The sequence below is a fragment of the Scyliorhinus canicula genome, chromosome 19 (assembly GCF_902713615.1).
Source record: "Scyliorhinus canicula chromosome 19, sScyCan1.1, whole genome shotgun sequence".
NCBI lineage: Eukaryota > Metazoa > Chordata > Chondrichthyes > Carcharhiniformes > Scyliorhinidae > Scyliorhinus > Scyliorhinus canicula.
Window position 1 is genome coordinate 69,948,634 of NC_052164.1, and position 12,356 is coordinate 69,960,989.

Here is a 12,356-nt window from a genome sequence, read left to right on the forward strand (position 1 = left end):
TTCTACACGCTCTGAGATTCCAGTCGTGGAATGACGTGATTCCGTTCACAGACAGTAGGTATCAAACTTCACACGTGCTTCGGTTTGCTGAATGAGCCGGAGATGAAGCAGTCAGTGCCCTGAATCGGTTCCGCAGCTTCCAGGGCTTAAAGGTGTCCGGAACTTTCCTCAGGATGCAAGAAATCTGATCCCAGTCAGGCCCAGCCAAATATATTCTCGTGTGAAAAGAAATAATAGCATGAAATGCATTCAGTAGATCTGAACCTGTTACAGTAACATCCCAACCTCTCAATGATCAGAACTTCTTTATCGGCAGATTTGAACAGACTGAGCTGCCATTGTTCAATTACATTGTTGCTTTCTGACTATTGACGACTCCTGGTACCTAAAGAGAAGTCCATGTTCCTGCACCATTACAAAAAACAATCCTTGTAACACAGCTGTGATAATATAAATTGAAAGTCATGGAGTTTTACAGCACAGAAAGAGGCCCTTCGGCCCATCGTGTCTGTGCTGGCCATCAAGGAGCTATCCTGATCCCATTTTCCAGCACTTGGTCCGTAGTCTTGTATGCTATGACGTTTCAAGTGCTCATCTAAATGCTTCCGAAATGTTATGAGGTTTCTCGTTTCTACCACGCTGACAGGCAGCAAGTTTCCAGCTTCCCACCACCCTCTGGGTGAAAGTGTTTTTCCTCAAATCCCCTGTAAATCAATGCCCATGGTTATTGGCCCCTCTGTTAAGGGGGAAAGTTCCTTCCTATCTACCCTGCTTATGTCCCTAATAATTTTGCACACTTCAATCAGTTTGCTTAGCAAGGCAGTGTGGCTGAGCAGGGATCTTGGTTTATCTCTTTCTGCATGAATAAGGTTAGCAACTCGTTCTGACCAATTCAAAAGTTATCACTCTGTTCAGCTTTCTCTTTGTTATACAGACTTCTTGGCTCTTCCTGTCAACCAGATGCAAGTGGTTACCCCGAAGTAAGTCGTAGGGACTTCCAACAGACTGCCGTATTGTCATTGGATTTTGATGAGGATTGCAATGGGCAATAGAAACCCAATCTGTGGGCGTTTGGTTCAGACCCCCAGCCTGTTCCCTCAAAGATTGCAGCCAAACAGTTTTTTTTTTGCGGATTGAATCAATCAAACCGTTCTGAGATGTTTAATTTTAATGTAAAAGAAAGTTTGTGACATTGAGGTCAGTGGACGCTACTTTCACTTTCCTTTGACACCGTCACTTCGAGATATTAGCTGCCTGTTAATAACTTATCTCAAATATGAGTGTAAGTAATTCATTATCAGCCTTTACTAAAAAATGTTTTTTCAATGGCCTCAACCAACATTAACAAACGTTACTGGGGTTGAAATTGGTCTTGGTATCGCTGCATGGGCAATAATCAGTAAATTTTACACCAATTTAATTTACTCTTCCCTGGGAAAAGAAATCAAGGGCAGGGTGTGATACGTTTAAACATGTGATCAATTCGCTGTTGTTTGGTGCCAATCACCAAAGGCCAAATGTAGCCCCTTTATCTAATCTCGGTTTGTGGGAGCTTTCTGTGCACAGATTGGCTGCCATGATTCATACATCTTAACAAGTGATTATACTTCACAAAAGTACTTCATTGTCTGTGAATCGTGATGGGTCATCCTGAGGTCGTGGAAGGCTAAGTAACTCTGTAATAGTGTAACTCAATATAAGTAATGCAATAGAAACAATTCGGTATCAGTCACTCAGTGTAGGTAATCCAGTATAAACAACTCAATGGCAGTATCTGTATTAAGTATGGGAAATTCAGTATAAATGTTGCAGATTTGAGCTTAATGAGTGTTTACGAGTATTTAATATTTAAAGGGCAGATATCCAAATGTAGGAATCTGCAGAACATCCTGTTTTGAAACACTTCATTTAAACATTGCCATGAGGCAAGCTGGAATAGCTGGCCAGCCTAATCTCAGTTATATACACATTTTACTGACATAACTGTGAAAATGTATATCCTGCATACTGTAACACATACACTGCCACGTACTCATTCACACTGACATGCAGGCATACTCACATTTCATACTGACACACGTACACGCATACACATAGGGAATACAGACTGCAATTCATTCACACTGATGTATATTTGCCTACTGGTACCCACTCTGCTAATGCATTTTCACTGATACAGACACACACAATGACACTGACACACACTCTGATGCTAACTTACCCATTGGTGCATGCTCAAACTTCTGCACACACTCAGCAAGTACTCCCTCAGTGATGCCATAACACAGAATTCAGATTGATGCACACATTTGGTCTGACACAGATTGACTGACATCCATGTTCAGTGGATTGGCCATGCTAAATTGCCCCAATAGTCCAAAGGTTGGTGGGGTTATGGGAATAGGGCGAGGAGTGGGCCTAGGTGGGGTGCTCTTTCAGAGTGCAGACCCGATAGGACGAATGGCCTCCTTCTGCTTTTTAGGGATTCTATGGACTCTATGTCCTTTCACATTAACACATGCAGACTCACATTGATATGCGCACAAACGTGAACACTCAAACTGACGTGTAGCATTGCACACACGCATACCGATCAAATCACATTGATACATGCACATTTACCCTGATATGTGTAGACATTGACACACTCACTGAGACAGCAGTAGGGTTTTGAAAAGTAGAGAAAAATTGAGAGACTGCGGGAATATAAGTCCACAGATCCCTGAAGATATCAAGATAAGGCGGTCAAGAAGGTAATCAGGATACTTTTCTCCATTGACCAAGGCCTAAAGCATAAGAGTCAGGAGCTAATGCTAGAAATGAATAAAATATTAGTCAGACTGCAGCTGGAGCACATTACAGGAAGGATGTGATCACACTAGGAAGGGCACAGAAGAAATGTACAAGGATGTTGCCTGTGGCAATGTATGTGTCACAGTGGGCAGTGTGTAAGTTTACAAGGATGGAAAAATTTAGCAACGAGGAAAGACTGTACGGGCTGATTGTGATTTCTTCAGAATAATATAGAGGCTGAGGGGAGATTCATTGAGGTGCATAAAATAATGTGGGACTGAGAAAGAGTGAATAGGAAGGAGCTATTTCTATAAGCAGTGGAGACAATATCAGAGGCATAGATTGAAAGCAATTGTTAGAAGGAGAGTGAGTAATTTTTTCACCCATAGAGTGGTGAGGGTTTGGAGCTCATTGCCTGAAAGGGTGGTAGAAGCAGAAACCCTCATTCCATTTAAAGTGTAAAATATTGGGCTGTGCACTGGAGGTGTCATAACCTCCAGGGTTATGGACCAAAAGCTGGAAGGTTTGATTAGGCTGGAAAGCTATCTTATGCCCGGCACGGACCTGATGGGCCAATTGGCCTCTGACTGCACAACAAATCTTTTCGTGTTTTAATACATTGATATATTCCCCCATGGACACACTTATGTATGGTAATACCCAGTCATACTCATCAACAGGCTCACATGTTTGCATTGACATTAACACACTAGACTGACACATATCAGACACCGAAAAGGAACAAAGGCATTTTTATTTTGCTTCTTTAAAATGTTTAATTCTTTAAAAAAATTATAGTCTTCGGGTTAGAGAAAACCAGAATATTTTTGGTCAGGTCTAACAATAACATTATTTTTGGTACAATTTAACTTTACACTGTAAATGAATAACAGAAAAACACCAGAACGCTTTCAAATGTTTCAGAGGGACTGAAATAATTGAGTGTTGACCAATCCTACCATTGGGCTTTGAGCTTTCTTATTCATGACTCCTTTGCATGGATGTAATTTCTCAAGCTCATTCATTTTGTTTTACCTCTATAAAGCAGCAAGCAAACTGCACAATGGTCATGAGGGACCTACAAACAAATCTTCGAACCATCCTGTGTTAGCAAAGCACCTCAGGTTTTTGAGTCACTATTCCCTCTGCCTGTGACATGATCCAAATACATCCACAAATAATGCAACTCACCCCCTTAACAAAAGTTTGCGCAGCCACTTTGCATTGTACACGGTTGTGTTGGAGTAGCGACAATTTCGGAGCTCTTGAGAAATGTGTGTATCTATCAATATTCCTGCACTATATCAGGGTTACGATCATACAACTATACATGTTATGGGATTCCTGCTACTTTCTCTCATGGAGATTGAATGAAACAGGCACAATGGAGGACGGCCTATCCCAGCATACCTAGCAATTGTGAAGGCTCTCTATTAAAATGGCTGTCCTCTATATTGGGGGATTTTCCTTATTTTCTATGTTCGAAGATACCTTTTTTGATTCTGGGTTTCCGTCCATGCCTGCAAGGAGCATGAGTGTGGTTTCCTGCTCAAAGTATGGGCTTTCCAATATGTTAACTTTTATGTGTGAATGTGGAGGCTATTTTCTTATATTTTGCAGAACTCCCAAGATCATTAATTCAAAAGCTCACCCATCGAGTTTCATACTTTCTCAAATTTTGTCTCTCTTTTGCCTTAAACCTTGATACGCTGGGACACTTCTATGGACTTCAGAAGGCTAATTAAATAGCGTGGGAGGTGAGAGGCATCAAACCAAACTAAACACAATCATGTCTTGCTTTGAATTCACACACGTCGGAGCAGGAGTTGGCTGATAGAAAGGTAGGCTTTTACTCCTGCTGGGGTGATGCAATTGGCCTACCCAAGACAGACTAGCGATCAGTCCTGTGCCATCCTTGTTGTGTCTTGCTTGTTTCAACCCTGGACAGCCCATTAACTAGTTGAAATATTGCAGGAACCACAGTTCCGCTAGTTACACCTCTACTTTCCTCAGATGTGCACTCGTGTTAGATGCTATATATTGTCAGCTATCTTTAACAAAGAGTCAGAGAAAGACCTGACAGAGGCCAGGGCCCAATTCAGTGATGTGCAAACCTTGTTTGGGGAAGGAGCTTAAATAATCTTACGTGACACCTCAAACCAACCAATCTTACAAATTAGTGCACTCGATGTAGAGATCCATGCACTGCAGCACTGATTGAAATATGAGGCCTGATATTTTCTGAAGCCATTCCATGACCCTGCCACCTTTTCTGCTTAATAATAGGCAGAAGATTGGGTTGACTACAAAATGGCACCGTTTTCCTTTGTGTCTGATATTCTAATTAATGAGACTCTCTAGGAGGAGAGTTAAGTTGAAAAACTATCTCTTCAATTACTCATACCCATCTTTCATTTAAGATGTGACAAAATCCCAGTTTTCGACCGAGTCAGATCTCCATTTTTTAAAACTTTCAGGCAATGAGCAGTTTACTTCCGTGAGGGTCAGACCATACATGGATCTATATAACTCTAGATAAATAACCACTCATATTTTATCTAATGAACATTTGTACGAAATGTTTTTAATACAACAAAATATCAGGCTACATTCATTCTCATTAAAACTTAATGCCAGCAGCCACTGCCCTTCCATCATGACTTCTTTTCACACAGTACTGTTCTCACGGAGTGGGCACTAACTAACGCTTGTTCCAACGCATATTCACTTCAGTATTGCAGTCCGCTATTAAAGCATCATCTCAGTGCACAGACGGGAGCATTCATAGGACATGCAGGCAGCAGTTACCCTATCCAATAAGAGGAAGCCCAGCAGTATTTTCCAATATGGCTGCTCTGTGGCCTATGGGATCAGATGGACGGATCCAGAATGCGTTGTGCTTGTGTTTTACAGAGTGCAAATATATATATATTTTTAATTCAGTCTGTTAGACGCATACTTGCTATTGAAAAAGATTGGCACATTCAGACAATAACCTTATAATATCCAACATTATCTTTTTTTTTTCATTTATAAATACGTTCACCAGAAGGCCAGGAAATGCTTAGAAACGAAAACAAAATAATTCCCAATTATTTACAAAGTTAACATGGATTTTCCTGATGTCCAGCGACATGTCATAAATTAAAGGTAAAACGTTTGTTTCTCAAATTTCAAAATTCAAATTTTTTCAAGGCAAATCATTCTGTACAGGCCGAGTGAATGGAAGGTGGGTGGTGCCTCTGAAGACACTTTACCTACTGCCTGATTCTTCTGTACACTCTTGTCTTCAGCTCATCTCTTGTCCTGCAAACCCCCCCCAAAAAAAAACACATTATAAGCGTTAATCGTCAGCAGAATCCAACACTACAGAATGATGAGGCAAAAAGAGAGCAGGTTGCATAGACAAGTGCCAAAATATTTTGTCCTCATTCACGGCTGGGATTTCCCGGTGCTGCTGAAAGTGAATGGAGTTTTGGTTGGAACGCCAAATTTTCCGTTCTGGCTCGCAACGGGTCCCCACCATGGACGGGACTGGAGAATCTCGCCTATGACATATATTTCCTTGAGTGTTTAAGACAATTACAGGATTCAATATGGTAGATAGAGAGAAATTGTTTCCTTGAATGGAAAAATGCAGAACAAGGGGTTTAAAATTAGAGCTGGGGAGCGGGATCCTCCATCCCGCCTCACCCGCTTTCTGGTGCGGCGCGCACACGCCGGCAGCGGGATTCTCCATCCCGGCAGCTGGCCAATGGGGTTTCCCATTGTGGGCACCTCCACGCCGTCAGGAAATCCGTGGGCATGTATGTTGCCGGTGAAACGGAGAATCCCGCCGACGGAGAATCCAGCCCAGGATATCTGGAAGAACGTCTTAACATCGAGGGTATCAAAAGCGTGGAAATCACTCCCCAAAAGCTGACAGGAAAGGCTAACAATTGAACATTTTAGAACAGATTTCTAGATTTTTGTTAAGTAAAGGGGAAATCAAGGCGGGTAAATTGAGTAAAGATACAGATCAGCCATGACATCAGAATGGCGGAGTAGGTTTGAGGAACTGAGAGGCCTGTTTTCGTTCCTGTGGACAATATGATCATGCAGTGTACCTGCTCCACAGTTTCATCCATATCTCTACAGTCGGTGCTCCTTTGTAAGCCTGTTCTCCCCAGATCTTTAATATGCCCTCCTGTCCTCTTCCTCTCCCCTTCGTGAAAACGAGACGTTGCATTGTTTGTTCAAACCTTCACTTCTCCCCCTTTCCCCTTCCTCCAACAAACTACAGACTTCGAAAACAAAAGCTTATGGCCACCCACTCATTTTTTTCCTGATTTACCTTATCTGTTCTCCTGCCCTTTTCATCTTGGTGCATATTTGAGTGCATTTCTTCCAATCTTTCATGGGACATGAGAGTTAGTGGCAAAGCAGCATTTTTGCCCATCCCTAAATGCCCTTGAGAAGGTGGTGGTGAGTTACTTTTGTAAGCTGCTGCAATCTGGTGGTGTAGGTACACCCATGGTGCTGTTAGGGATGGGGTCTGGGATTTTGACCCAGCAACAGTGATGGAGCAGAAACCAAGTCAGGATCCTGAGCCGCTTGGAGGGGAACCTGTAGGTGGGAATGTTCCAATGCACCTGCTCCCCTTGACCTTCTAGATGGTGGAGGTCATGGATTGGGAAGGTTCTTTTGAAAAACCTTGGCAAACTGCTGCAGTGCATCTTAGAAATGGTACACACTGCAGTCACTGTGCATCGGTGGTAGAGGGAATGAATATGTAAGGTGGTGGATGGGTTGATGGTTACACCAGTTGCTTTGTCCTGGATTGTGTCGGGCTTCTTCAGTGTTGTAGTTTTAGCTGCACTCATTCAGCCAGGTGGAGAGTTTTCCATCACACTCCTGTCTTGTAGGTGGTGGACAGGCTTTGGGGAATCAGGAGATGAGTTACTTGCCACAGAATTTCCGGCCTGCTCTTTGGCCACAGCATTTATATGGCCAGTTCACTTCAGTTTCTGGTCAACATTAACCCCAGGATGTTGCTAGCGGAGGATTCAATGATGGCAATTCCATTGAATTTCCCCTTTTGGTACTTCACCTCTAGTGTCTTCCACCCTATCACAGACCTTCGCTTGGCTTACCCCTGCACCTCTCAGCCAATCCTTTTCTGCTTCTGAATTTGATTAAAACCTTTCACATCTTTAACTGCTTCCAGTCTTGATCAAAGGTGATCCTTTTCACTCCACAGATGCTGCTTGGCCGTTTATTTTATCCGTTGATATTTTCCGTTTATATTTTCTCAATATTCCTTATTTATGATCAGCAGATATTTATAATAATCTCTATTGTCACAAGTAGACTTACACTGCAGAGAGTTACTGTGAAAAGCTCCTAGTCGCCACATTCCAGCGCCTGTTCGGATACACAGAGGGAAAATTCAGAAAGTCCAAATTACCTAACAGCACGTCTTTTGGGATAGTGGGAGGAAACCGGAGCACCCGGAGGAAACCCACGCAGACACGGGGAGAATGTGCAGACACTGCAAAGACAGTGACACAAGCCGGGAATCGAACCTGGGACCCTGGCGCTGTGAAACAACAATGCTAACCACTGTGCTACCGTGTCGCCTAGGCATTGTTCAGTTGATCCATGGGGTGCTGGTGAAGGGTATAATATTGGAGAGCTTTCTAGTTTGAATTGTAACAGTTAGTTGCACGCTTGCCTAATAGGCAAAGAACGGACTTCAACTTTTGAACTATTGAGTCAATCAATTTTGTGACTGTCACTCCCCCACTGAATGTTTATTCTATCGAGTAGAGCAGAATGACAATTTGTCAGGGGGATTTGCAGCTCAGTGCTCTTAAACGCACCACACTGTACTTCCTCCATGTCCCCTTCACCACCCCCAGTCCACAAACCCACCAGACACGACATACAACTTTTGGGAGATAGTTACTGTCATTGGATCCCACAGACACCTGCTCAGAAACCAGGAACCCTGGTTCTCAGTTGGGGGTGGGAGGATGGGGTGGGGTTGGGGGGGAGAGGGGATGTGATTACAGGCTTAAATAAATCTTTTAAAGATGCCTGTTATGCATTGCAAAGATAAAATTCTGTTAAAGCAACAGTTTCCCACGGGAGACCCAAAAAAATAGGAACAGGTTTCCTTCGGGTCATTAGGCGATCGAATTGCACAATCCCTGATATTTGATTCCGTTTCACATTTTTCTAATATTCTGACCTTAGGCAGTGAAGAAAATATGCAGACACAGCACACACTTTGAAGTCTATCCTTACGTATGTAATTCATATATTAAAAGCATGTTCAATTCATTAGACTTCAAGATAGCTTAATACAATCTCTTTCCCTTTAGGGTATGAACTGTCTGTAAAGAAATAGGAGACATTTATCATACGTAGATGCTTCAGAGGACAAACTGAGTCGAATATAACAGGCTGGATACTTTTAGATAACTTTAATAAATTAATATAAAATAATGATGACTGTTGAATTTGGCAAGTTTTTTGCTGCTAGGAAATAATATTTTGACAGAGAAAATTCTGCTATTTATAACTGAGGCCTCTAAGGCCACAAAAGTCTAGATAGTAACAATGGCGAAACTCATTAATGTTAGAGCAGATGTGAACATAAAGACCCTGCCAGGGGTTTCAGGGATCTTGTAAGTGAGCAATGTGCATTAAATTTATCTTCGTTTACGGGTCTTGTCACAGCATCTACACATGCTCTCATAGTAGCCCCAGTATATGCCAAGCAACCTTGTCCAAAAGTTTTTAACAGAAGAATTGTGGTATATTTGGTCCATTCCCTGCAGCATTTTATGTTCCTGAAAAGGCTATTTTTTTGTCAGAACAAGATGAAAAATTTTGCAAACAATTTTGTAAACAAAGAACTCCAATTGACATGATTGCGTGTGATTTAACGCAGTATTTTTCAAACCTTTCTGCCCGGGACCCATTTTTACCAACCGGCCCTTCTTCGGGACCCATATTGGGTAACCTTCACAACCCACACCAGCCAACTTTCACAACCCATGCCGGACGATCTTCGCGACCCATACCAGCTGACCTTTGCGACTCATGCCGACTGACCTTCGCAACCCACGCTGGCCAGCCTTGGCAAGCCATCATTTTTGCTCACCTTTAATGCAACAGGTGAGCTTGCTTGGTCCTCACTATCTCACTTGCTTTGTCATACAATGTTACATTTCTGCTAAGGACTTCAGCTGACGATTTAAGTTCTCACCGCATCCGTTGAAAGAAAATCAAGAGGTATGTCCTCGAACTCACCGTGCTTCTTCTTCAAATGCCTTTGAAGTTTTCAGGGTTTTAAACTTACATTTGCCAGTACTTCCCTGCATATAACACACATGGGCTTCGCATCCTGATTTACACTGGCACAATTAATAAAGCCATACCTCAAAAAAGCATCTTTACACTGCTTTGTTCCTGATTTCGGCTTCTTGTTAATGGGCTGTTCACCAGAAGCCTCGGAACTCACACCAGCACTGCTTGGCCTGCTGCGGTCCCTCCTCAGCCGCTCTCTCCAGCATATTTAGTTGTGAGATCCTGGCCAGTTTGTATCTCTGGCCCTCTCTTCGTTATTACGAAACCATCCATTTTAAATTCTTCGGTCCTGTTGCTTGCTTTTGCTGCTGACAAAATGGAGGATTCTCTCTTCAGCCCAGAACATGTGATGTCAGTGTTCGGGGTGAGTGACCTGCTCTCTGCCATCGCTCCAGGCTGGAAGACAGCATCGATTTTTAAAAATCTGCTGCTAGGTCAGGAGGAGCGGTCTTCCCTGCTGAGCTCCGGGCCTGCGCACTGCTGAGGGGGCACACATGCGCGGGACGCCGGCATTCTGAAAGCCGGTCGCAGAAGGCACTCTTAAAAGACGGTGCGACCATTGGGCACTACTTCCCGTGATTGGCCATGTGACCATCCCAACACACGCACATGAGCCACCCGGGAGTTGCAACCCTGAGTTTGAAAATGACTAATTTAACGGAAATGAAACAGACTCTCGTGTCGAGCGTGTTTAGCTGGGTGTTTTCTGACTCTGCTTCACTTTGGGGCCTCGGTGACAAATGTCCCACCGAGGCTACACTCAGTCCCATTTCCTGCACTAACAAGCTCTGCTCGCCAGCACAGCAAGAGATTGGGGCAGCACTTTTAAATGGCGCCCCAATCTCGAGACCCCCCACCACAGCCTCTGGACCACCCCAATGTCCCAACTCACCTATAAAGGGGACATTGTGCCCCCAGCACCCCATCTCATAAGGACAGGGCACCCCCAGGCCCAAGCCTCAGCACAGGAAACATGTCACCCAGGCACCACCAGCCTGTCAGTGGCACCCAGGCGGCACTGTCAGGGTGTCAAGGTGGCATCAGGGTTGTTAGGGTACCACCCTGCCCAGAGCCTGACCACTCAGTGGTCCCTGATTGTCTGGGAGACCCCCCCCCCCAAGTGTCAGTATGCCTGGTCCACGTGGATGGAGACCAGTGCTAACTGGTGCTCACTCAGGGTCTCTGAGGCACAGGGGTTAGACCGGTGCCTTGGGTAACTCCGGTGAGTGTATATTCAGGTGTGCCTTACCGCACACTTGAATGGGCGGGATCCAGATCGCGACATCGCGTGAGATTCCGTTAGATCTTGCGAGGCATAACGAGCTGAGTAAATCTTGCGAATTGTCTCTCGTGGGATTTACCGGCCAAGTCACGTCCTGAGGTGGGCGCGGTCGTTAGATTACAAACGATGTCTTTCCTGTGATAACATTCTGGACAACAAGATGAAGATTAGTTACTTTGGCCAGGAGGAAAATTGGACAAAACTCATTTCCTTGAGATTTGACTATTATGTTCTGCATATGATTTGCCACCCTTGCTCTTCAAGATACAGGATCTGCCATGATATTTAAAAAATAGTTTACAGGATGTGGCAATGTTGGAAAGGCCACATCCATTACCTTGACAAGTTGGCATTGGAACTTCTCCGTGAATATTTGCCGTAATTGTGGTGATGGTGCTCCCGTGATTGTGTCAGATATTGACCGAGTGATAATGAAGCGACAGAGGTATATGTCCAAGTCAGTGTTGGACCACCTCGAGGCCAACCCAGCTGGCATCAAGGCAAACGAGCTTGAAGTTTAGAAGTGGTGAAGAATCCAGTGTGGCAGACCCAGGTTATTTGTATGGAGCCTAAAGATGCACTCCTGCTCCTCCTCCTCCTAATCCTGTAACTGAGTGCTTAGCTTTTTACTCCCCACCCCACGTTTGATTGCAGCTCTGTCCATTTGTGTCTCTGCGTAAAAAAAGGCCCATGCTTGAAATAGGCAGGTATTCCGGCTACTGAACAGCAGGCCTTTCTGAAGATAATGTTGGTGGAATGGCAGCGGGAACGAGGCAGTGAATATTTCCACAGAGCATGAGTGGAGGTGTCCAAGGCGGAGCGCAGTGGGTGACGGCCATGGCTGAGGGCCTCAGTAGACTACCTGACTCGCTGGGGGACAGGACCCAATACCAGGCGGACCCTGATGAGGCTCCGCGGGATATGT

At 44.1% G+C, this 12,356-nt stretch overlaps 1 protein-coding gene across 1 annotated transcript in view; it reads right to left on the minus strand.

The window, feature by feature from the left end:
• Positions 1-3,543: 3,543 nt before the first annotated feature.
• Positions 3,544-12,356, minus strand: part of robo3 (roundabout, axon guidance receptor, homolog 3 (Drosophila)) — a 342,818-nt gene continuing 334,005 nt past the window's right edge. The window contains 1 exon segment of the mRNA XM_038779342.1: positions 3,544-6,099. Coding sequence (XP_038635270.1) covers positions 6,088-6,099 — 12 coding nt within the window. The 3' untranslated portion in view covers positions 3,544-6,087.